The following is a 27,178-nucleotide window of genomic DNA, read 5'->3' on the forward strand; positions in this document are numbered from 1 at the left end:
GAATCTATATATTTGTCTATCTATATCTATATATATCGATCTATATATATTTGTCAGAATGTCATTTTATCAAAAAACCCATCCTCTGTAATCATAGTTTAACGAAGCATAATTAATAGAAGAGGTAGAGCGTTAAGTGGAGATGATTTAATCACAGTTAAGTAGATAAATCTCTATATTAGTCTCTTTAATTAAAATGTCCTACGTTTTATTTGCGTCATTTTTTTTCTTCATCCAATTTAAAATGTTTAAATAACAATAGCCTATACAATATAATTTTATGTAAAAAAATTGATTATACCATGTTTATTACAGATATTTAACATTTTTGTGTACATACAAAATTTAAATTATACCTCGCTTGAGAACAAAAATTCTATTTGTTTTCCTAACATGTACTAATAATTATTGAGCAAACTAGAAAAAGCTGGAGGAGATTACTTAGGAAGATTACTTAGCATCTTATATTCCTGGCAAGAGAAAATGAAAAATTCGTTTCTTCTCTTTGCTTCCCTGTTCCTTCTTTCCTCCTTTTTCCCTTTTTACATCGCTTTGTTTTACATCGCAATTTACATTTATTTGTAAAGTTTGAATCTCCTCGATATTGAAGATGTTGAAGCTGCAAGTATGTATTTCATTTTAATCCATTCGAGACCGAGACTTAATTGTAAGACGATACCTAGGTGTCGGTACGATCTGAATGTTTAGTTAGAATGATTCTGTGTTTTACTCTCTCCGGGGTATCCTTTTCATACTTTGATTTTAAATCGATGACAATCTTAAATAGTATACCTCATATTTTTAAAATATAAAATTATATACTATGTTATTCTATAATGTATTATGTACAGTCATATATATATATGTCGGGTTAACATTAGGATTTAAGGCGCGTAACGATTCTTCGTTTGAATTAGCCATTGTTTTACAAAACAGAGAATATATTTACACGAATAAACAAGGTTTTACAAATATTATGAATAATGAATTTTGTAAATGATATGATTGATTAACAAATGATAAATTAAATTATTAATTAGATTAAAGAATAATAAGTTTTATCGAACAATAAAAGAAACGAATAATATATCTTACGATTTACTAATTTTAACGAATAATGAAAATTAACGATTGATAAATTTACAAATATTGAATTTAATTTACGCTATAAACAATGATCCGGGGTTCAAACGAATACACGGTCAACGGGAAAACTTTAAACAATTTTATAACACAAAAATACGTTTGCTGAATCACACGGAAAAATTACTCGATGTATCACTTTCCAAGGCGACCACACGAATGCCTCTCTGATTAAAATCTTTTTCGTAATACGACTGCATTTGTTTGTTATATTCTCGCTGGAAACATCGAGAAGGTTCCAATCGTTGTTGCTAGGCAATATCTGTCAAAAGTTTGTTATATACTCCTTGGTAACATCGAGAAAGATCCAAACGCCGATACTAGGCAATTTCTGTCTTCATCAAGCAAAACGTTTATCCCGTGACCGTGGCTACGTTCAGCGACCAGTTGTCACCTCGAACCCACTTTCGCTTTTCACAAATGTCAAACAATTACAGATGACAATTACTTAATTACAGTTATGATAAAATCTAGGCCAAAGCACTAAAAGGCCTCCTCAAAATTGCATAGGGAAGGCTCCGGTTTTTCATTTCATCTCCGACTATATATATATATATATATATATATATATATATATATATATATATATATATAATAATTCTATATTGAAAAAAATATGAAATTAACATGATATATACATTACTACATAAGTTATATATAAAATATGTATATTATACCCTTGCCTACTGACTGATATGAATTTCTTTCGGTCTCGAATGCGTTAAAAGAGAGCGCAAAGAAGTCGAAATTACTTATTGTAATTAGTAAAACGACCTGAGAGGCAGACAGATACAAGAAAGAAGGAATATTATATTAGCTGCATTATCATGTTTTTGCTCTCTTTAAGTCTTTCATCGAGACAGACAATCTACAGGTATTAATCGACCAATTTCTCCAAGCCGATAACTTCGAATTGATGTTTATATATAAGAAGTGTTATGTGTTAATCTGTCTAAATGTTTAAAAGGTGTTATAAATTAAATGTTGTTAAACGATACGTAATTGCCTTTTGATCGTAAATTTTACTATCGAGGGGTCTTTTATGTATGCGTAATCATTGTGAATTATAACAATTTATGTGATCGATATTAAAGGTGTTTAAAAGCATGTATTTTTTTCTATATTATTATTCTCCTATATTATTATCCTATATTATTATAGCATTCCTATATTATTATAATATCCAATTACATGTTGATACACAAGATATACAGATTATTATTTATAACGTTTTGGTTTTCTTAATTGAGTCATTCATGTAGTACAAATGATAAGAAATTAGTAATAATTCACAGAAAAAGGATATCGTAGTAGAAATATTATAAAAAAACATTTTCTGTTTTAGTGTAGAGTTACTCCTTCTTACAGACAGTGTCGTACAAATCTGTACGTCTCTGAGAAAATGTAGGTATCTGAGCCCTTACTTCCTCAACAACTTTTAGATCTGATAGAAAAAAGAAACATACGAAGTAATAAGTAATGCTTACTAATAAATTCAACAAATACAGAGGAAGATGGCTAAATCGATAAATTAACGAGACTAAAAATTAATTACATCATGGATCTCTCGCTTTTAATTTTAAGCTGTAAATTACCGATATCGGTGACTGCCATATTCTCTTGAGTTTCCAAATCGTAAAGAATCTTTCCCCAGGGATTGGTCAACTGTGTATGTCCCCATGCGACGTAACTTGCTTAAGGAACACGAGCCGGTGATATGCAGGCAACGTATAATTGATTATCATTCGCTCTGAAACGCTGAAGTAATGACCAGTGCAGTGGTCCAGTGGTCATATTGAATGCCGCTGGATATATCAGCATTTGGCAACCTAACTCAGAGAAGCAGGAAATATGAAGCCACCGAATACCAATTAACTTCGTAGTTGCACGGTTCACATTCCATCATTTCTGAATATGCGAGGACAGTCCTCTTATTGTGCTTTTAATTCTTTTATTTGTTTCATTTTCAGCAAATATACTGGTTTTTTAAATTAAGCTTCTTTTTATACAGAGTTACAGATTATATTAATTTTATATAGAATATATTTAAGAAAGATATTTAATTTTTTGCTAGTTAAGTATTGATCGATTCAGTTACTGTACCTTTGTTCCGATAAATGCGTGCCATTTCCTCGAATCTAATATCATAGCAAATGCCAATACCTATTTTGCAGCCCTCCACATCGAACGTCGTTAGGGAGTTACCAGGACTGAGTGAATCACTCTCTCGAAAAGTAATCTTATTAGGAATGTCGATGTCGAATAGATGTACCTAATAACATAAAAATGTAGTCGCTAATTCTATTGCTGCAACTTTTGTAATTTAATATCAAAGTTACCAACTCCTAAACTTCAATTACTTTTTATTTAATAACTGACAGCGTTTTTATCACTTTCTTTTATTAAAAAATCTTATCATTTAATCATGTTTAAAAAGGAGAAAAAATAAGTATAATAATATTTTAAGTATGTGAAAAATTTATACAACAACAAACACATTACAACAAAAATGGGCGTTTCCCGTATCATAACGTATTTTATAAACCGTAAATTATAGAATTGGTTATAGTATACGTATGTACATATGTATATTCCTAAATTATTCCTAGATAGAGTCACTTTCTTCACCCCAATATTTTCAAATTCAAAGCCATAAAGGAATATATTACTTACCTTTCGGTGTTTTGCTATCAACGTTCCATCGGGACCCCAAATAGTACAGGTATTGTACAATTTATCGCCCTCTATTTCAGGCATCGTACCACCAACTACATAGATGTTGTTTTCTTTAGCTGCGTTCGATGAAGCAACGCTCGTTTCATCATCAGGAATACTCTCGGCGTATTTTGGAAAGTACTCTGCATTGCAATATTTCAATTAATGAAAAATAACTGTCTTTTGTTCCAACCATAAATTAAATTGAAATGTTTGTCAGTTTTTTATTTTTTAAATTATTAAAATAACTAAGTTTTATATTTCGACTTAATTAAATATGCAATTACTTAGCTAATAGTATATATAATAAATTGTTTCTACAGGTTCAAAATGAAAAATGAATATTTAGAAATATTTAATTACGACAATGCTATTTGTGTTAGCATCAGTGGCTTGTTACTCAACGACTTTGCTAGTACCTTTTGAAACATAAAGTTAGTTTTCAATTAACACTTATACTAGAGGCGGAATTATAAATGCAAAATAATTGATAATACTAATTTATAACTACCTAATTATTAGTATCTTAAAAAATATATTTATACAAAAATCACGATAATCATGAAAATGGGGAAATCCTATATTCCCGAATCAACTCACAATTTATTTTGTATATTAATTAGATTCCGCGCTCATCAGTACGTACTCACTGGCGACATCGAGAAAATGTATCGGCAATTCCTCGTACGACCAGAGGATCGGAAATATCAAAGGATATTATGGCGCAGCGCGAGTGGAGAAACAGAAACATATGAGCTTAACACCGTAATACTCTTATCATAGAAATAGAAGCAGTCCTCAATTCCCGCCCGCTAACTCCTATCTCCACCGATCCAAATGATCTCCTAGCCCTCACTCCCGGACATTTCCTCATTGGCGATTCATTAATGTGCTTACGTGGTCGAGATTTCAGAGACATTCCATCGAACCGACTCTCCAAATGGCAGCATATCCAACAGCTTAAACAACATTTTTGGAACCGCTGGCATAAGGAGTATTTGAACGAGCTAACCAACCGCAATAAATGGAGCAAGGGTGGACACGGCATCCAAAAGGGCACAATCGTCATCCTCAGAGAGGACAACGTTCCCTCCATGCATTGGCCTCTGGGCCGAGTTATCAAGGTTCATCCAGGCGCCGATGGTGTCATCCGGACAGCTACAGTTCAGACGGCAAAGAGCATTTTGGATCGGGGCGTCAAAAGGCTTGTCCCACTGCCAATTCAACCCGATCTCGAGAAACCCGAACAACTAGCCACCGAGACGAAATAAGATGGGAACTTCAACCACACCTCCCTAGTTTGATCGGTACCCTCTCAACGGGGGGAGAATGTTACGCCATGCGGCTTACCATAGGTCATATTCTTAACTATCGATCGCGCCACTATAATGTCGCAGACGGATCGTCGCGTCTGCCCGGCAAACAAACATTGTAGTGGCAAGCGCGTGGTTCATTAAGCAGGGCGACTTCCAGAAACGTCGACTCGTGGCCCGTATTTTACCTCGCAGTAAAAGAATGTGGCGTGATCCGAACGTAGTGGGGGTCGCCTTCCAGAAGAAACGAAAAAAATCGAAAGGCGTTCAGAACTTTTCGAGAAGTCGAACCGTCAACACATGTGGTATGTCGCGCATTACTTATCAACCAAAACGCAGTTACATTTTTTTTGTTCCTTTTATATCTTTCTAGTTAATAAGTTGTTGAAATAAACATTAATTTATTTGTGTTAATTCTGTGGAATTTCATTGAACTACCCTTATTATCATAATCGAAATAAGGGGATCGATCAGTTCGTGGCGTCGATTATTTAATCGTAAGGGGAACTTACAACTCTCGTTGACGTGCTATCTCGCGATCGCGTCTCTCCGCGAACGGTCGAAACAAAATGATTCACTAAAAACTGTCCTGAATTCCTAAGAATTTATTTACCGCAAAACTGACAAAGTGTTTATTTAAAAAATGAGGTTGAAGGTAGTCCTTTTCTTTCATTTCATTCATTTTCATTTTCTTTCTTAAGTATGGCTAACACAATATCTAATCAATTAAAATTTTATATTTTCACGTGAAAAGTTTCTTTAGATAATTATTATCAACATGATGACTAACTCTTACGGATTAATACGTGTCTGTAGGGCAATCCGGTGGACTTGATCGGCTTTTTACTTCGAAAGTTGAGTAATCGGTGTCGCTTTCTTACGCATCTTTGAACTGCATAAATGTTTTAAAATTGTTTGATCCAGAATGTACCACACCGGACAATCAAGAAGGCAGGTGCCTTGACTACAGAAAATGTAAACCTCTGCAAGAAATATGGCAGATACAGTACCGTACAGCCACCGATTTTTATAGACGATCAGTGTGCAGATACCAGGGCAATGTTACGATCGTTTGCTGTCCGAACGATCCAAACAAAGAGAAGAGAGAAATTTTAATAAAAACTGTGTATAAGTATAAGGCTTTGCGACCACCATACCGTGGTTTTAGCAACGTCTCTCATACCAGGGTGGTCGATGGTAAACCAGCTGAACTTGGTACGTTTTATGTCTTTCTTTCCGATTAATAATAAGCCATTTACTGCAAATAATGAACTTTAAAGGCATTAAACAGCACATCAATGTACATTTCAATTAGACTAAATAATAATGCTATGATTTTATCGGTAGTAACTTTACTTATTAACTTGAATTATTTCTTTCTTTTACTTCATGTTAGGAAGAGTATCTTTTTGCATGAAATAAAAAATTGATATAGGAGTAATAATATGGATAGAGATCAAAAACTGTTAGGGCAGAAATTACACGTTTGAACTTTATAGTTCAGTATAGTTCAAATAGAAATTATATAGAATTATTTAATAATTTGTATTCCACTGGAATAAAAATTTAATTTCTGTCTTTATCAAATCTCTATTTCAGAGTATTTGTACGTATGTACTTATCGTCTGCTGTATGATCGAATATCGAATAGATAATAATCGTTGTTACTCGTTATGTGAGAAAAAATTATGTATATTCACAACTATGACTATTGCATTTTAGGCGCTTGGCCATGGATCGCTGCATTAGGTTTTCGTAATCCCCGAAACCCAGACAAACCACTATGGAAGTGCCGAGGTTCCCTGATATCGGCTAGGCATGTTTTGACCGTAGCACATTGTGCACATATGGATGGAATAGAAAACATACACAATCATAATATTGCCATTCTTAGATTGGTGGAGGAGGTGCCATTTTCGAGTAACTCCTCAATATATATATATATATATATATATATATATGCTATTGAGTATTACTGAAGTATCATATCCTGAAATTTCTTACTGTACATATATATTGTGTCATAAAGCGTGTACAATTCTTTCTCATACTTTTCGTCATTCGTTTCCTGCATTTTCATTTATTTTTTTATTTTTCAGTGTACGTATATCCCATTTGTACGAAAGAGCCCCTACGAAAGAGCAACTTCGTCGGCTATAACCTCCTTGTTGCTGGATGGAGAGCGTTAAGATATAGTAAGTGATATCAATTTTATAATAAAATTAAACAGTTCCAGTCTTAAATATCTTTCTTATTTTCTTCGTAGGACGACCACGACGTAATGCATTAATGGAAGTACAAATGCCAGTGATTAAGAACGCCGAATGCAAAATAGCTTATTCCAAATTTCCTAATGCACCTGATATCACTGATGGTATAATATGCGCCGAACATGCTCAGGGTGGAGAGGATTCTTGTACGGTAATTAAGTTACAGAGTTACTACAAACTATACGGTATCTGAAGACACGTCAATTCGAATTAACATCAAATCGACGTCTTAAACATTAGAAATAATAGATAAACACAATTTAATAGTTTTGCCCACTTCTCACACCTCATTATGGTATTTAATCTAATTTCCTTCTAATCTTAGTTTTGCTCAAAATACATATAACATGTACATTATAAATTGGAGTATTTCTATACACAAATCAATAGAAGATTATTACTGTATATAAGTATAATTTCAATACAATTCGATCGATATATTTCAGTATCTTTGATTAAAAATTTAACGATCCTTTCAGGCTGACCGCGGCGGACCACTGCTGATACAACATGAATTAACCTCGTATTTAATAGGTATTGTGTCTTACGCTTATAAGTGCGGCACAGCTGGCTTTCCCAGCGTTTACACTAGGGTCACATCGTACCTTGACTTCATTCTCCAAGCGATGCAATAATATGATATTACTGTTCCATAAATATCATTGTGTAAAAAACGTAAAGTTGGATTTTCTTATTGTGGAGATAAGAAACAGCTCAAATTTACATTGTTTTGTACGTTACAAATTATAGGCTTAAAATGTACGAAATGTAACTTTGAAACGACACTAATTTTTTACGCACGATAAACCTCCACGACTTAGGTATGTAAAGATGATAAACGTATATTAATTCTATTAATTTGGTAATAATAAACCAACTTTCTGAGAAGTTCTGTAAATTTCGTTTCTGTTGTATCAAGAGAATAATGGAATATTCCACCTAGATCGTATACTTCTTCTATGTACATACAAAATTTTCCGGCTAATCTAAAACACTTCATAAGATAGAGAGCTTCTGGAGATTCGGACACAGAGAGTGCATAAAATACAAGATAAGTCTCGTGTCTTTCAAAATTATTTTTTATTCGCTAAAAACGTCCTGTGTACTCATGCAATCACATGCAACCTCGAAACTTCGCTTATTTTTTATCACTTTCCAATTCAATACACTGTTTCTGCATTTTTGACTATATGTAAGAGAAATTTTCATTCAGCCAAAAGTGTACTTACAGATTATAGATTCCTATACGACTCTCGGTAAAAATTTATCCGCACTCCAGATAGTTAAAACTTCTGTCGACCGTATTGATCCATCTGCACTCTTCGTATGACGTCAATATCTGTTCAGTGCTGCTGCGCAGGTTTCATTGTGTTACGTCAATTCGTTTGTGACCGTTGCGCGAGTAATGGCGCTTTTCAATGGCGATTTGCAGGAAAACAGTGCAGGATGCTGTTTCTTGTGGTCGCAGGTTATGTTTGATGCCTATATTTATCAAAGATTTAATGCACATTATGGAGAAAGTGTTTTGTCACGAAGTGTGTTTGAATGGGCACAAAAGTTCAAAGAAGATCGCACAAGTGTTATGAAAAAACAGCTGGACGCCCGTCCACATCCACGATGACAACATTGAACGTGCTCATGAACTTATGCTCTATGGAATAGACGAGTGACACTGGATAATGTGGCAAATCATTTGCAAATCAGCCACGGCTCTGCTTATGCAATAGTGCACGACAGATTTGGGTTTTAAAAAGTTTGTGCGAGATGGATGCCGAGAAAGCTGATGAAAAGGTGAAGACGACGATGCATTCGTGGTTCGCAGCTCAGCCCAAAACATTTTTTAACGAGAAAATACGAAGGTCCTTCAGCAAATGGACAAAGTGTATACAGAAATTGAGTGATTATGTCAAAAAATGATGTATGTCTTTTTTGACAATTGCTTAAAATAAATTCTACACCGACAGAGCGGGTAACTTTTTACTCACCCTCGTAAGACACTTAAATTTCCAATCTATTATGATGAATAAAAGAGCTTATACTATTAAATCTAATTGTATTTTGTTGCATGAGAGTACACGTGTATGTGATGTACGTTACCTTTATATCCCCTTGAACGCTTCAATATTGCTCATATATACTATATTTTGTACAGCTTCTATAAAATTTTGTATGTTTGTTTAGGCTGTTAATCTAGAGGCTGGAGTACAAAGAAGTGGCACAATGATGTGGGCTGATGACATTTATAATTATCAAGGAATCACCCCTACATTCGCTCAGGTATATATCGTTGACTATAATGTATTTAACATATATGATTGTTAGAATATTAATAATTAATCTTTATTTCTATCAGAATTTTAATGAAACTGTCCCTTGGGAAGGAAGAACTGATACCTTGATATCACGGTTTGTACATCCTATATATACGACAAATTTTAGAACATTATATAACGAAGAACCAGATCGCCGTGGCCATGTGATGTGAATAAAAGGACTTGAATTTGATGATATTTTTGTAACGTTAGATAACATAACTAAGTATCTTCACAGTAAGATAGGATGACATGGTTTACATGATCTTAATGTTGTTCACTTGAGTGATGATATTATAAGGAAAAGTGTAATATCACAGGTAGGATGATTCATAATTTAGAACTACTATCTCATGTATGTATTAAAAATTAAAGAAATATATTAAATTTTATAGGATATTTATGTTTAGTAACCAGTAATTCAGAGATTGGTATTCATGGTTACTATAACGAGGCTGTAGAAACGCACCCTTTCTTCTTTGCAAATGGTCCTGTATTTATGTCTAAGCCGAAACTGGAACCTCTGAATAATTTAGATTTATTCTTGTTATTTTCTAAAATACTTATCTACAGTATACCATAAGGAATGATACCGTATCGCACCTAATCAAGTGCCTTAAGAAACATCAACAGGATATCACAGTAATCCCTTATCGACTGATATGTAAGTAAAAGTTATGTGTCATTGTTATACACAGTTATGTGTTAGTGTTATACACAGTTATTTATCATTTTCTATTAATTCAGTTGTAGCCATTACAATATCTATGACACTGGTAGTAATTATGAGAACAATAACGATGTTCTATAAGAGGAAATTATGATTAGGAACAAAAACTTACAGGTAAGTCAATGTATATGTTATTTGCCATTTGAAAAGAAAGTTACTAACTTAGAATTTTTTGATAAATAATAATTGTGCAAAATATATTGGATTTCAAATTTGTCAAAAATTGAAATTTAAGAAGCATTGTAATAATATAACATTAATATTTTGATTTTTCAGGAGATATCATGCGGTGGATGGATAATATGTAAAAAATATTAAGCAGTATATGAATTTTCATATTGCGTAGAGATAACAAAATGAATTTTAAAAAATGTCGACATGGTAATAAGAAATAGCATCATGACAAAGAATATATAAAGACAGTTTCATTTTTTATAAATAAAAATTTGTTGTTCCAGATTTTGAAATATAGTGAAACGTTTAATTAGTATCTTAATATCTTTAAATAATTATTATTTTAGAATCAATTGTAATTGTATCATACGTACTTTTGAATTCGTGCAAGAACATATGTAATTTTGAAGTAGTTATTATTAGGAAATTGTTAGACGCGAACAGTATGCGAAAAGTTAGTATGCAGTGTAATAATTATCAATCAAAACACAAGAATTAAATTCTTGAGGAAAAAATTTCCGGAATTTCTTATTTACACGATTATAAAGAAATCCATAATAAGAAGGAGCTGCTTTCTAATACTTCTCTTCCTTGTAATGCCTATGTTAATGATAACGAGGTTCGACTTTTTGTTTTTAGAGGGATACTGGAAAATTTGAAAGTACAGTACCATTGGGAAGAAAATCACGATATTGAAAACGATATTTGCAAGTAAATTTCCAAAAAATCTGTTTTCAAATTTTCGCTTTCTATTTCACATTAAAAGAAAGGGCTGCCTTCTTTCTCTGCAAGACAAAACAAACATTCTGAATCTCGTATCAATGAATGATGTCAATAAGTTATTTTTCTTTTCAGATTGAACAATATTCCAGATTTATTCATAATTTCATACTACGCGAAGAATAGACTTTCATAGGTATATAAAGGAAATATTAAGTATAGGAAAACTCTTTTTCGTTGTAGGTGACATATGCTTCACGGTTGAACACATGTATTTTTGAACACATATAAATGAAAAAGTACTCTTATGGAGAAAAAGAATTGATACCTTCGATTGACATTAGATAATGTATATAAACTTATGAACAATCACTATCGGTTTGTATTTTAGGTGCACACGCAGATTTGTTGGAGTTCTTATAAAATGTACATCCTGTACGAACGTTTTATTCTTCCAAATTTTACGATACTATGTCTCATATAATAACTATATGGATTAAACGTAATATAAATGATCCGAAAATAGACTCGAACGACATTAATTGTCTTTCTATTTATACCAATATCGAAAATACAAGTAAAGCCGGAGCAATAGTATGCAAGAATGGACTATTTATTATTTTAAACCAAATCATAGCATATTCAGAATGCACAGTATTATCATGAAATGTAAATGAATCAGTTGTAAACGAACGATTTTACTGTAAAATCGTTGCCTCCTTTTTTTCATCTGAAATATAGCAGCAATGAGTACATTCTTTTAATATATAATAAAACGAGATATCTTTATAAAGTTACATATGTCATCACTGGTAACTGTTATCTCGTATGACACCAAATATACCGTTAGTATGGAATGATATTTTTATGAAGATATACTTTAATGATAGATTTTATGAATGAAACGTTATATAAGAAAAATTATCTCTTGTCATTCTATGAAGTGTAGTAGCTAACGAAGATTAATTTTACGAAGTATTGGAGCAAAAGAGAATTAAAAAATTAAAAAGATCTAAATAAGATTGTTCGTGTGGCTTAATTATCTCAATTCTGGTACACCACTTGTTACATTCTAACTAATTAGCGCTAAACAGTAACTTGCAAATATTAAAGATATTAACACCTTAATATTAACACCTAAAGGTTTTCAGGAAATTTTATAATATTTGATTATTGTATATCTAGTCATTGATTGATAAAATTTCTTGTATAAGCATAGATCGAGGTTGACGTCATACGCAGATTGCATATCATTGACAGGTATCGTTTTAATTTATTTTATGGCTAGAATCATTTGAATATTATACGAATAATTATTTCCATTCGAACGATTAATAGATCACGTACCTATAAAAGATATATTATGAAAAAGACGTGACGAAACAAAAAAATATTGGAAATTCCGTTGTCTGTTGATTTTTATTTCCATGTAATTACATATGAAATGGGTAATTCATTAACATCTCCTCGAATCGAATATAATTCGTTACACTTCACAACGATTCAAATAATGGACGGGAAATATATAATAAGTTTCCTGTCCTTGCGTTAAAATAGTACTGTACAAATCAGATGATACAGGAAATACCCAAAAAACCCAATTACATCCACATTGCATGACAGCACACTTGCAATGGATTTTTGTGATTTCAATGTCACAGACAATGACACAACTAATCAGAACACGTTCGAGGCTATAGACATTGAAATTACCGCGTGTTTAATACGTTTAAAGCATAAATCTAAATTTCACGCGATTATTTCTTTGTACATTGTGAAACTCTTAAATTATCTTAATCGAATAAATAATCCTAATGTAATAAAACATCTTGAAATAGACCTAGATATCTGAAACAGAAACTCGAAGGATAAGAAATCCTAAAAGGTACTAATCCTAAAATAACAAACTCCTAAATAATAAACAAGTGATAAAACCTGTTATAAATAATAAACCTTACCTGGAACAATCAAATCCTAACTAATCGAAAATAAAATAAGGCAAGCAATTCTTAATCTTTCAAGTAATTTTTCCGAAAACACAGAAAGATAGAGAAATTAAAAAGACGCAGCACAAATTGCAGCACAATGAAAGTTTCAGAGCGATGAATACGATCGTATTAAACTAAATAATTTTCAAAAGTGAAATTACACTGAAACGTATATCGATGATATTTGTCATTTCTACGATCTGTTTCGCTTGATCGTGCTTCTTTTCTGATGTAAATTCAATTTATGATACGAACTAAGTTTCCTTTATTATTATTAGTCCTGCGTCTTTTTAATTCGTCACTTCTTTTATTTCAGAACAATGACGGGCTCCAAGATGCTGTTCGGATGTTTGGCGTTAATTGCTTTTCTGCATCCATTAGTTCACGTTTGTACTTCGAGTAGTACAGCTCAAGGTTTGTACTTCGAGTTGTCTTTTTCCATGCACTTCAAATTCCAATACGATCTGGTCACGTGGCCTTCGTACAATTTCGAAATTTTACCTGTTTGGTAATCGTCAATGAAAAAAGAAGTTATGCGTGACCTCAACACATTGAAACAATTTTTATGATTTTTTATTTGCCGGTTGGTCAGCAAGTTAATGGAAAAATTTCACTTAACTATTCGCGTTAATTTCTTCGGTTTAACTTTTGGGAAATGCTTCGTTAGCTTCGGGAATATTCCAACGATTCGTTTTACGTACAAAATAAGCATGATAAATATTACATCACGGTAATGTAATATCGGAATATATTAAAGGTGTAATTTTGTCCGATTAATTATAATTTATTAATAATGGATTGAAAATACAGATATTAGTTAGACAGAGAAACGATGTTTGATTAACAGGAAAACTAAATGCAACGCTCGTATTTACAACAAATAACTTGACAACTATTTGGTAACTCTCTCTCTCTCTCTCTCTCTCTCTCTCACTAGCAACTCTAACACTCGACAACACTCGCAACTCAATTCTAACGACTCTATGCTTCGACGTCTCGATCAACTCTGATTCTCGCAACACGCACACTTTTCGATTCGCCTTGGATAGCGAAACCGTCCTTCTTCTAACGTTGTCTATTGTTTCCCTCATACCTATGTAAGAACTACCAACTACGTGCCTTTAGTCACGTAGGCACTCTTAAATGTAAACGAACCACAGAAACACGACGTACACGGTTTTTCTATTTTCAGCCGATCTCCAATCAAAGCTATTCTACGATATCACAATCGGCCTTTCCTGACAATCACATCTGCCCTCAGATGTGCTCATCATCGCCGCTCGCACTTACATCACTATCGTCAGCATTCCACCATTTCATGTGATCGGCTGCCGTGGAAGTTGTACGTGGCCCTTCGTGCTCCCCCTCTCGCTGCACTATGTATCGGTCATTTCGCAGGACTTTTATCACCCGGTACGGTCCAAGAAACTTCGGATGCAGCTTTAGCCCGGGACCCCTCTGCATCCTCTCGATTGCCACTAGATCTCCCGTCCTGTATGCTGTCGCCTTCTTGCGTCTCCTGTTATACGCCCGCTTGTTTCGGATTTGGATCTCCTCAATCCGTCTCTTTGCGTCCGCACGCAGCTGATCTCGTTCCTCTTGGAACACCGCGGCCTGTTCGTCCTCGATGCTACTGCTCCTCTTTCGCTCTTCCTCTATCTTCCTCTCCGTTGTTTGTTTACCCATTTCACTCTTGTCAGGGGCTTTGATCGTCGTGGCAGCATCGTGACATTTTCGTAGGCTCGGTTCGTACATGGAAGACGTTAACAACTTACCATCTACCGAGACTATGATCTCTTCTTTTTCGAAGGTCTTCACGTTCATCGTGTCCTCGACAATCCCATCGTCGTCCTCGTCATCCACATCCTCTGTATATCGAATCTTCGTATCGATATTATTGGAGGGATTCCGCGCGTGCGACTTCCCTTGTCTTTTCGTTCGCCTTGCACTCACTCTCTTCGAGTCTATCCGAAAACTTGAAACAACCCTCACACCCGCAACGCTATCCTTCTCAGTAAATTCGCAAATATCATCAACAACATCCTGTTGCTGTTGTTTAGCCAGATTCTTCCTCCTCGTGATGTTCGCTAAGTCCTCCTGCTGGCGGCAAGAATCCGACGAGGACACCATCTCGTGGTCCACTTTACCAATCACCACGTGTCTTGCCACTATTCTCCGTTCCTCCGACACTTGCTGCACAGCTGCCCGATACTTCTTCAAAACTTCTGCTAACTCTTCTTTATTTTCTTCCAATTGCGACAGTAGCTCAGTTCGTTCGCGACTAGCTACATTAACACGATCTTCTGCTTCGGAACGTTGCCGCAGTACTTCCTGCAACGAAGCCTGCGTCTCATTCGGTTCTTGCTCCAGTGCCTGTTTCGCTTTAACTGCAACTGCTCTAGCGCATTCTGCATCTTCTAACTGGTTCTTCAGCTGTCGTAAAGCTGCTTTACCCGTCGTGTCACCTTTCGATCTCTCCAGCATCGTTTGAGCGTCTCTTAGCAATGCTTTGGTTCTCTTCAAATCTCTTTTTAGCCTATGTTGCATGTCCTTAACGTGTGACAAATCTATCTCACTCGCCTGTGTCTCTACATCTATCATGAGGACTTCCGGACACTCATCGGGATTTTCGTCCTTTATTCTACTAATAAAAGATTTTCCCCCTTTTATACTTATTTCAACAGTGTCCAAAAAGTCTGCGCCAATAATAAGCGAATGTTGCATCACTGTGTCTGGAACTACGTGTATGGTTATACAGTACGACTCATTGTCTATAATAATGTTCGTCGAAAATTTCCCGAGCGTAAAATTCCTTCCGGAACCGACACCGCGAAATCCAACGATTTCCCGACTTAATCTGAACGCTCCGATTTTCACATGCTGATCTGCTCGCATTAGAGTCAGCTCACTACCGGTGTCTATCAACGCGCTCAATTCGAAATTTTCCATCTTAACATCCTTACCACGCCTTGTTTGTAACGACCGAAACACGCTGTAAACTTTTTTTGAGGGCTCACCCAGTGCCTTGTCGCATTTTGATGCGATGTGTCCGTACTCCCTACATTTGAAGCATTTAGGTCCTCTCGACTTGCTCGGACACTCCGCACACACGTGCTCCGCATCACCGCAATTGTAGCATCGCGCCTTCCTCGCATCTCCAGATCGACCGGGTTCCTTGTTCCTCTCGGTTTCGGACAGCTTCGCCACCGGCTTTACCCTGCTACTCTTCGGCTCCTCAAATTTCGTCCTCATCTCCATATCTCTTTTTATCGCTTCGTAGCGCCTGAAACGCTCTTTTAATTGCTCGATATTCCTGGCTCCGTATAGCACAGTCTTGTTCGCGACCTCGTCGGGAATGCCTTGAATAATGTAGTCTATCAAGGATTGCGTATCAACCCTTCCTTGTTTTGCAATCCCGCACATGTGATACATATATTGTTGCAGACTCTCATCTGCTTTCTTCTTTCTATGGGATAACTCGCCATGTATCTGTTGGTCGCTTACTACATTTTCAAACTCATTCCTCAACGCCTTTTTTAGCTTTGCCCAAAACTTCGCGCATCGCTCTTGTCGTACGAAGGCCTGAGCGGAGCCTGCGAGTAATTTCTTAGCATAGGCCACCATGTGGGCGTCTGACCAACCCCACACTTCTGCCATTTCCTCGAAGTCTTCCACCCACTGATTTACACTCAGCAGATCATCCCCGCTGAATTTCTCTAATGAGTCTTCCACGTCTTTAAGACTCAACATCGAACCGACGCATATACTTCTGCTGATACTCATCGCGGTCCTGATACACCGCTCGCGTGCCTCTCCTGTATTCTCGCGCGCCTTGTTTATCGTCCTCGCCTTCACTTTCGTCGGAGCTCCCTTCTTCCGACGATACATCGTCTCCTTCTAGGGCCGCCTGTAGCCGCGCGCGTAGTTCGGATTTTCTTCCCGTTACCTTCAACCCCAAGCTAACGAGACGCGCTCTCAGCTCTTTCGTCCTCAGCTTCTCGAGGTCTTCCTCTCCCTCTTGACTGCGTTCGGCTCTCTGCTTGCTTCTTAGATCTCGCTGGTTTGTTGATTCTTCGCCACGCTTCGAATCCTTAGGAGTAGATCGACCAGGTTTGCACGCTCTGTTCAACCTGGCAACCAGCACTGATCTCGCACCGGATATAGGCAGATTCATCTGTGCGAGCTTACTCCTCAGCTCCTCCAGCGTCAAATCCTCTTCACCCGACAATCGTTCGTCTTCAACGTTTGCCATTTTATTCTATTCTTTTCTACTCCCGCACAAATAGCTCCGTTAAGTCGTATCGTTTCTCTGTCTTATTCAATCCCGGACGAGCCCCCACTTGTAATATCGGAATATATTAATAATGGATTGAAAATACAGATATTAGTTAGACAGAGAAACGATGTTTGATTAACAGGAAAACTAAATGCAACGCTCGTATTTACAACAAATAACTTGACAACTATTTGGTAACTCTCTCTCTCTCTCTCTCTCTCTCTCTCACTAGCAACTCTAACACTCGACAACACTCGCAACTCAATTCTAACGACTCTATGCTTCGACGTCTCGATCAACTCTGATTCTCGCAACACGCACACTTTTCGATTCGCCTTGGATAGCGAAACCGTCCTTCTTCTAACGCGTTTTTATAACGCGATGGCGCTATCACTTTCTAAAAGCGTCGTCTTTACATTTCCGATGGCCACGGGCACATCCGACTGCCAGATATACAATGTATTATAAGAGTATCATTACCATACTTTTCATGAAAAGAGCAATTTTTCTTGATAACTATACTCTGTAACATAGATTGAAGTCGCTGATTTGATCCCTCTGATATCGTTGTCTTATGAGAGTCTCGCCTGGTCTTGATTGGTTCTGTTGACTCTTATCGTTGTGAAAAATCGATTCGTTGTGTACCTTTTTTGTATAGAGAATTATTTTGTGGTAGAATATAATGTTGTAATATTTGTGGTCTTTACATTACTAATTTTGTCACTGAGCCGCTCTTTGGCTCGTTGAGCGATTCATATTCCGCATATATTCCGTACTTGCTTCGCTTGGTACTTTTATAATTTTCGCAGTTACAATAAAAAATTTAATTCTTAACAGATTAAAGATTTAACCTCTTGCTTTATAGTGTACAATAATTTTTTTCTTTTTCTTTTTTTTTTTTTTTTTTTTTTGTATAGGTTATGTGATCCATAGTTTGAGTAACTAGTACATATATATATTTACGTGACAAGCTTTCATTTCAATCTATATTTAAGATTAATATTTTATCAGTTTCTGTTCGTAACAACATCGAAGTAGTCCATAAGTTTGAAGAGTATAATTAAGGAAGTTATGAAGCAAGAGGTTAAGAACAAATTCTGAAAGAGGTTATGTACAACTCAGTAGTACTGCTTTACATTACTTTGCGAATTACTTTTGAAGCATAAAAATAATTTAACAGCCACTTATAGTTACTTCCTTACCATTACATTCATTACATTCGTTTGATTTTGTAAACAAAATAACCACGCTGACCAGTCTCTTATTTAAAATAGAATTATTTTGTCATATATCCAACAGTTTACTTTCTCTTCGCTTTGTCTCGTATTACGACTTTATAACGGTGTTTCTTTAAACTTTAAACGATCGTAATAAATGTATTTACGGACGATGACTGATATCTGGTCTGTCTTAAAGTTTCAACTAATTAGTGCCCCGTTACTTTGGACGTTATGAAATGTTGTATAACCAATGACTTATCTTCTCTTTTGGTAGTTGCATAAGAGAAGACTGAGCCATTGAAACGCTCGAATAGATTAGCTGATTCGCTTAATGTATTTTTACTTCCGACGAGCTAAACACAAGAGCAGAAAGCACATAAGGAATAATACAGAAACGTCAAACGCATACAGAAATATATTTCGTAAAAGCATTAGTACGTAACATGTCTTTATAATTCTATTTATGTATAGTAAAATGGCTTGTTTCCATTTTCATGAATTATAACTGACATTTCAAGGCATTCATGTAGATATGTAACTCTCGTTAATTAATAATTTAACAATGCGTCATGAAACGTATCATTTTCGTTTCTTCCTTTGTTTCGTTATACACAGGAACGAATTTGTAAATAAAGATGTATAATCAACGATAACATATGACAGCGAGTATAATAACTGTCAGCAAAGGAAGAGGTCGGTAAAATGATTGTGGTTGATCTCAGTGTATCGGTAAATAAGCTTCGACAGACGTTGCCGGGGGACTCGGTGTCGGTGAAACCGCGTCGATGAAATGATTGTCAGTGATTTAAAGATAACCCAATTTATTGATCTGTCTCCCCTTCATGGCGTTGTACGTCTCTCTATAAAACATATTCTACCTCGGAGGGCTGAAAAATTTAACTTGGTCTCACTGGACTGGACTGTAAGTAAGAAAATTGAAATGCAAAATCCACGTGTGAGCGCAACGGTTTAGATGGAAAGTTCGATAGGACAATTATGTATATTAGCCTGAAAGAAAGCTCGTGGCTTCGCACGCAACACGTAATTTCCCTCGCTGAAATAATCCTATTACAACGATACGATTTAAAATTTTCCTTAACAGACCTCGCAATGTAATTCTTCATCTACAATTTTTTATTCGGCCTGAAACAAGAGACTTTCGAAGCCTTATAGAGTCTCGCGAATCTAAAAGTCAGGTTTCAACGTATTTTCGCGTCTTATTCTATAATACTGAAGACATTAAAGGTGTTAACGATTATTGTCTCACTATGTACGTACATCAAACGAGTACTTACGTAAGAGACGAATGGAAATGGAAACAGCCGAGAATAATTGAAGATAATTTGAATACGTTCCAGGCTATATTACAATTTCTCGTGAACCGTAATTGATTCGCAGAAGGGAATTGCTGCTTCTCACGACTAGCAAAGTGTTTCGCAAAAAAAAAAAAAGAAAAGAAAAATGGTATCGGAAGGATAGAAAAAAAGCGGTGGCCTACATCAAGCAATCTTCATGCCGATAATGCATTTATTATTCAGTTCGTTCATTCTCTATCGCGTAACAGACACTGGGATAACTGACAGAGCGAGCGTATAAATTTTGCATCTCTCAACCTGACTTCTCCCAATTCGTATACTTCCATCCTTCGTATACGTGACAATGAATCAGAAGAGTTTCATAGCAATATTGAACAACATACAGTCAACTACAACACCATTAGATACATCCACCATACAGTCAACTACAACACCATTAGATAACAGCAATACAATAGATTATAATTTTCTACGCGTCATTGATTCATCATCATCATTTTCCATTTTTTTAGCATATGTAAAAACGTATCTGACGTAATCTTACCTCGCTCTTTGAGTACAAAAATCCATTCAAATGAAACAAAGGGGAAAGAAATAAGAAAACAAACACTCACATACGAATCTTCATCACATAACTGTATGTACTCCTCGAGGTATAATTACTCAGACACGTTACAGCGTACCTTCTTTGTTCCCTGATGGCTGATGTTGATCGTTGACGTTTATAATGAAAGAATTTCGTCAACGGCGCCATCTGGATCCTTGTTGAAAAATTAAAATAGCCGCAACAGCACCATTAAGCTCATTACCCAGAGTAGCTCTTGTTGCTGAGTCGTGGAGGAATTCTTATCATCAACGACATAAACTATACCAGTTCCGGTAACGTTCTTCAGATGGTCCAGGCACTCGAACTCGCAACATCGCTCTCCAACACGGTATTTCTTGCATGTCTGTAGTAAAAAGAAATCGGTCAATTGTACAGATCAATCGTCACTCGACTGCTCGAGAATTCAGATCATCCAGAGAATAGAATAGAGACGTGGCAAAATGTAGTGCGATCATCGCAGTGGGAGGAAATAGGGGGATAGGGACCAAATGAATGAACGAGATGTTAAGGACAACTGACGATAAGTTCTTCTTTTGTCGAGAATTGCACGTTTGTGAATGGTTTGTGGGTGGTTAGGTGGAGAGAATTGAAGAGTTTGGAGGTGACTGGAAGAGTGTTTTGGGCAAGGTAGATTGCAGAATGGTTGCGGTAGCATTGTGTTAATTATGGGTTTGTACATGCAATCTTTGTATGTATCACTACATACAACATAACGTATATTTTTAATAATACATCAGAGTTTTAGTTATTTCATAGCTATGAATTTTATACTCTATAATCTTGACGTTTTATTTCACAGAAGCGTTTGAATATCCATAAAAATTAAATGAACCAATGTATTCATTATCTTATAGAGAAGATATATTATTTTTAATTATGTTCCAATTATTTATCATGATCCTGATTTCCTTATTCTGAAAATTTGAAAGAAAGTTTTGTAGTTTGATACTTTCAGCGACAAAGGGTCAATATTGCTTTAGTATATTTCGTCACATATACATGTATATCTATATGTCGGAGATGAAAGGACACCGGAACCTTTGGATAGCCCCGCAACATTGCAATCTAAAGTCTACTATAACTGTAACTAAACTATTGTAGTTATTCAATCCGATTGTAATTGTTCGAGATTAGTGACGGTGAGCTTTGGCTCGAGGTGACAGTCTGTCGCCCAACGTAGCCGCGGTCAAGGGATGAACGCTTTGCCTAACAAAGGTATGGAGTAATTCTATAGCTCTCCTTAAAAGAAAAATTCGTGGCGACACGCGACAGTAAACATTCCAACGGTTTCTGTCCCGTGGCTCGCCACACGCAGACCCTATTCTTCGAGTAAGATGATTGCCAGATGTCGATGCGTCTCCGCAGTACATGTTCGGCTAGCCCGAGGGCCCGTTATAAATCTTAAGGTTTAGTTAACTAAAGTCCTTCAAACAGACGAACAGTCTTTGTCCCAACTACGGGAAGATAGGGGAGACATATTTTTCAACGAGCGGCGTCTCCCACTAGCAACTTTCCCTCGAGGGCGGCTAGCATCTTTTTCTAACCACCGATATGGAGGTTGACCAATTAGCAGCAACGCCAATTTCCCTTACTTTCTGAACGAAGGCTTTTCTCGACGAATCCGATGATCTCGTGTCCTTAGACACACCCCATTATAGTTTTCCTCTGTGGCATCATCGGGACGGGACGGGCATTCTTTTATGCGCTCCCGTCGACCAAAGAGTAACGTTTTTACGCTCAGCAATTATTTTTACGAGTCAGACTTAGATTCAGCGAGAACGCCCATCTGTCATCCCGTTGGCCGCGGATTCGTTATTGAACCGGAGACCACTGTCACTAGTGTCGCGGACGTCTCACCGCCGTGGTAGATTGTCAAACCTGTGTTATTCATACCTGTGTCAATAAATCGTATCTTCGTTACACCGCAACGATGGCTACCTTCAATGAAGACTCCTCAAACACCGACAACCCTATCCCCAATGTCATTCCGACATATATATCCACCGAAAATGCGCTCCTGTAGACAAACGCTCGATTCGCGTCATAGCTTGTCGCATCTCAATCCGTTGGAAAAAGTTTTTCCTGTAGCATATTTTATTTTTACGAACCAACAAGGTCTTTGTTTATTTCCTTCTTTTTTTTGCTCCAATTCCCCCATTGTTTTTTCAAGGATAGTATTTCAGAGCCATTAGTCAAGTTCATTGTAACAATAAACGTACGTTTCGGAAACATTTTGTGCTGTGAAACAGAATACACTAAAGTTTGAAGGTCACATCGATTTTCGAAAGTTTATAAATGGAGGTGTATGACAGTATCACCAGCTGTTGCTGTCCAAGTAACTCCAACATCGAAATACTACAACGATTCCAATCGAAAACGCTAAGAGCCTTAATAGACGCACCTTGGTATGTTACCAACGAAACCATCCATCGCGACCTCAAGATACCTACAGTCAAAGAGGAAATAGCAAAATATAGCGACAGATATAGCAAAAGAGTCAAGAAACACCGAAACCCGCTAATCACTGGACTACTCGATACGACGGACCAGATTCGATTTCTTTTTACTACAGACATGCAAGAAATTCCGTCTTGGAAAGCGATGTTGCGAGTTCGAATGCCTGGACCATCTGAAGAACATTACCGGAACTGGTAAAGTTTATGTCGTTGATGATAATAATTCCTCCACGACTCAGCCACAAAAGCTACTCTGGGTGATGAGCTTAATGGTGCTGTTGCGGCTATTTTAATTTTTCAACAGGGATCCAGATGGCGCCGTTGACGAAATTCTTTCATTATAAACGTCAACGATCAACATCAGCCATTAGGGAACGAAGAAGGTACGCTGTAACGTGTCTGAGTAATTATACCTCGAGAAGTACATACAGTTATGTAATGAAGATTCGTATGTGAGTGTTTGTTTTCTTATTTCTTTTCCCTTTGTTTCATTTGAATGGATTTTTGTACTCAAAGAGCGAGGTAAGATTACGTCAGATACGTTTTTACATATGCTAAAAAAATGGAAAATGATGACGATGAATCAATGACACGTAGAAAATTATAATCTATTGTATTGCTGTTATCTAATGGTGTTGTAGTTGACTGTATGGTGGATGTATCTAATGGTGTTGTAGTTGACTGTATGTTGTTCAATATTGCTATGAAACTCTTCTGATTCATTGTCACTTATACGAAGGATGGAAGTATACGAATTGGGAGAAGTCAGGTTGAGAGATGCAAGATTTATACGCTCGTTCTGTCAGTTATCCCAGTGTCTGTTACGCGATAGAAAATGAACGAACTGAATAATAAATGCATTATCGGCATGAAGATTGCTTGATGTAGGCCACCGCTTTTTTTCTATCCTTCCGACACCATTTTTCTTTTCTTTTTTTTTTTTTTGCGAAACACTTTGCTAGTCGTGAGAAGCAGCAATTCCCTTCTGCGAATCAATTACGGTTCACGAGAAATTGTATTATAGCCTGGAACGTATTCAAATTATCTTCAATTATTCTCGGCTGTTTCCATTTCCATTCGTCTCTTACGTAAGTACTCGTTTGATGTACGTACATAGTGAGACAATAATCGTTAACACCTTTAATGTCTTCAGTATTATAGAATAAGACGCGAAAATACGTTGAAACCTGACTTTTAGATTCGCGAGACTCTATAAGGCTTCGAAAGTCTCTTGTTTCAGGCCGAATAAAAAATTGTAGATGAAGAATTACATTGCGAGGTCTGTTAAGGAAAATTTTAAATCGTATCGTTGTAATAGGATTATTTCAGCGAGGGAAATTACGTGTTGCGTGCGAAGCCACGAGCTTTCTTTCAGGCTAATATACATAATTGTCCTATCGAACTTTCCATCTAAACCGTTGCGCTCACACGTGGATTTTGCATTTCAATTTTCTTACTTACAGTCCAGTCCAGTGAGACCAAGTTAAATTTTTCAGCCCTCCGAGGTAGAATATGTTTTATAGAGAGACGTACAACACCATGAAGGGGAGACAGATCAATAAATTGGGTTATCTTTAAATCACTGACAATCATTTCATCGACGCGGTTTCACCGACACCGAGTCCCCCGGCAACGTCTGTCGAAGCTTATTTACCGATACACTGAGATCAACCACAATCATTTTACCGACCTCTTCCTTTGCTGACAGTTATTATACTCGCTGTCATATGTTATCGTTGATTATACATCTTTATTTACAAATTCGTTCCTGTGTATAACGAAACAAAGGAAGAAACGAAAATGATACGTTTCATGACGCATTGTTAAATTATTAATTAACGAGAGTTACATATTTACATGAATGCCTTGAAATGTCAGTTATAATTCATGAAAATGGAAACAAGCCATTTTACTATACATAAATAGAATTATAAAGACATGTTACGTACTAATGCTTTTACGAAATATATTTCTGTATACGTTTGACGTTTCTGTATTATTCCTTAAGTGCTTTCTGCTCTTGTGTTTAGCTCGTCGGAAGTAAAAATACGTTAAGCGAATCAGCTAATCTATTCGAGCGTTTCAATGGCTCAGTCTTCTCTTATGCAACTACCAAAAGAGAAGATAAGTCTTTGGTTATACAACATTTCATAACGTCCAAAGTAACGGGGCACTAATTAGTTGAAACTTTAAGACAGACCAGATATCAGTCATCGTCCGTAAATACATTTATTACGATCGTTTAAAGTTTAAAGAAACACCGTTATAAAGTCGTAATACGAGACAAAGCGAAGAGAAAGTAAACTGTTGGATATATGACAAAATAATTCTATTTTAAATAAGAGACTGGTCAGCGTGGTTATTTTGTTTACAAAATCAAACGAATTTAATGAATGTAATGGTAAGGAAGTAACTATAAGTGGCTGTTAAACTATTTTTATGCTTGAAAAGTAATTCGCAAAGTAATGTAAAGCAGTACTACTGAGTTGTACATAACCTCTTTCAGAATTTGTCCTTAACCTCTTGCTTCATAACTTCCTTAATTATACTCTTCAAACTTATGGACTACTTCGATGTTGTTACGAACAGAAACTGATAAAATATTAATCTCAAATATAGATTGAAATGAAAGCTTGTCACGTAATTATATATATGTACTAGTTACTCAAACTATGGATCACATAACCTATACAAAAAAAAAAAAAAAAAAAGAAAAAGAAAAAAATTATTGTACACTATAAAGCAAGAGGTTAAATCTTTAATCTGTTAAGAATTAAATTTTTTATTGTAACTACGAAAATTATAAAAGTACCAAGCGAAGCAAGTACGGAATATAGGGATATAGGAAGCGATGGGGAACAGCAAGTAACTCCAACATCGAAATACTACAACGATGCCAATCGAAAACGCTAAGAGCCTTAATAGACGCACCTTGGTATGTTACCAACGAAACCATCCATCGCGGCCTCAAGATACCTACAGTCAAAGAGGAAATAGCAAAATATAGCGACAGATATAGCAAAAGAGTCAAGAAACACCGAAACCCCCTAATCACTGGACTACTCGATACGACGGACCAGATTCGCAGGCTGAAGAGGCACTACCCGCTAGACCTAAACGTTAGATTCATTTAATTATCCAAATTAAGCATATGCACTTACTTATAATACTTATAAATTATACCTATCTATAATAAGTATTAACTTATTGTAAATAAACAGCCATGTCACTGCGCCACGCCAGAAAAATTACTGAAAATTCTCAACGCGAGAATTGATTGTAATTCCAACAAATAAATAAAAAAAAAAAAAAAAGCTGTTGCTGTCCCCAAGCGCCAAAATACGTTCTGACTACTATTTTATGTATCTCACAGAAGTATGTCTTCATTCATCATCTCCCATGCCATCCACCAACGTGTTCTTAACATGTTATCTCCTAGTAAAATATTGATGTTGAGTCAGATATCCAACTGAATAATCTTTTCGGTGTCTACTACAAGACATTTAAAACCAAGGCTCGTACACACGTGTGCTTATACGTCAGATGTAATACTTAACACGAAACCTGCTTATATTAATATTAAATTTATGCATAGTAGGATGTTCGACCTTTGTAAAAATGAAATTATAATACATACAGTTTCACCGTGGAAAAGTGAATCTTTCTAGCATGTCCACGCAAATGCAGGGGAGGGGAGGACTGTGCATGCACCAAACAACTTTACGTTCGTAATTTTTCACACAAATGTACAACTGTAGGGAAATAATTATCTCTGATTTTTCGGATGTTATGAATCGACAATATCGCATAACGGAATGCTGTGTTCTACGTATTCTATTTTTGTTACGAAAGTGGTACAAACGAAGTCCACATAAGAATAGTACAACAAAATCGGTTGAGGTTAGGTTATCGTGCAGATATCGCGGCTTTTGCATTGG

General features: G+C 36.0%; 1 protein-coding gene, 1 long non-coding RNA gene and 1 pseudogene across 4 annotated transcripts; 2 read left to right on the forward strand and 1 right to left on the reverse strand.

The window, feature by feature from the left end:
* Positions 1-261: 261 nt before the first annotated feature.
* On the reverse strand, positions 262-3,504 carry LOC143304304 (uncharacterized). Its single transcript, XR_013061034.1, has 2 exons — positions 2,739-3,504; positions 262-2,587 (listed from the first exon to the last, which is right to left on the reverse strand). It is a non-coding gene; the product is annotated as an uncharacterized LOC143304304 (long non-coding RNA).
* Positions 3,505-4,743: 1,239 nt separating this feature from the next.
* Positions 4,744-7,150, forward strand: LOC143304337 (venom serine protease Bi-VSP pseudogene; annotated as a pseudogene).
* Positions 7,151-7,192: 42 nt separating this feature from the next.
* Positions 7,193-12,399, forward strand: LOC143304311 (venom serine protease Bi-VSP-like). 3 transcript variants are annotated; one of them, XM_076626764.1, is made up of 8 exons: positions 7,193-7,366; positions 7,438-7,592; positions 7,921-9,410; positions 9,623-9,718; positions 9,795-10,073; positions 10,149-10,417; positions 10,501-10,597; positions 10,760-12,399. In XM_076626764.1, the coding sequence occupies exons 2-3, from the start codon at positions 7,461-7,463 to the stop codon at positions 8,074-8,076; spliced, it is 288 nt and encodes a 95-aa protein (XP_076482879.1). In that variant the 5' UTR covers positions 7,193-7,366; positions 7,438-7,460; the 3' UTR covers positions 8,077-9,410; positions 9,623-9,718; positions 9,795-10,073; positions 10,149-10,417; positions 10,501-10,597; positions 10,760-12,399. The 3 variants fall into 3 exon arrangements, with proteins under 3 accessions (XP_076482879.1, XP_076482878.1, XP_076482877.1); XM_076626763.1 differs by having other exon boundaries at positions 7,921-8,262; positions 8,385-9,718; XM_076626762.1 differs by having other exon boundaries at positions 7,921-9,718.
* The last annotated feature ends 14,779 nt before the right edge of the window (positions 12,400-27,178 follow it).

The sequence above is a fragment of the Bombus vancouverensis genome, unplaced genomic scaffold, assembly GCF_051014615.1.
Source record: "Bombus vancouverensis nearcticus unplaced genomic scaffold, iyBomVanc1_principal scaffold0030, whole genome shotgun sequence".
In the NCBI taxonomy this organism is placed as follows: domain Eukaryota; kingdom Metazoa; phylum Arthropoda; class Insecta; order Hymenoptera; family Apidae; genus Bombus; species Bombus vancouverensis.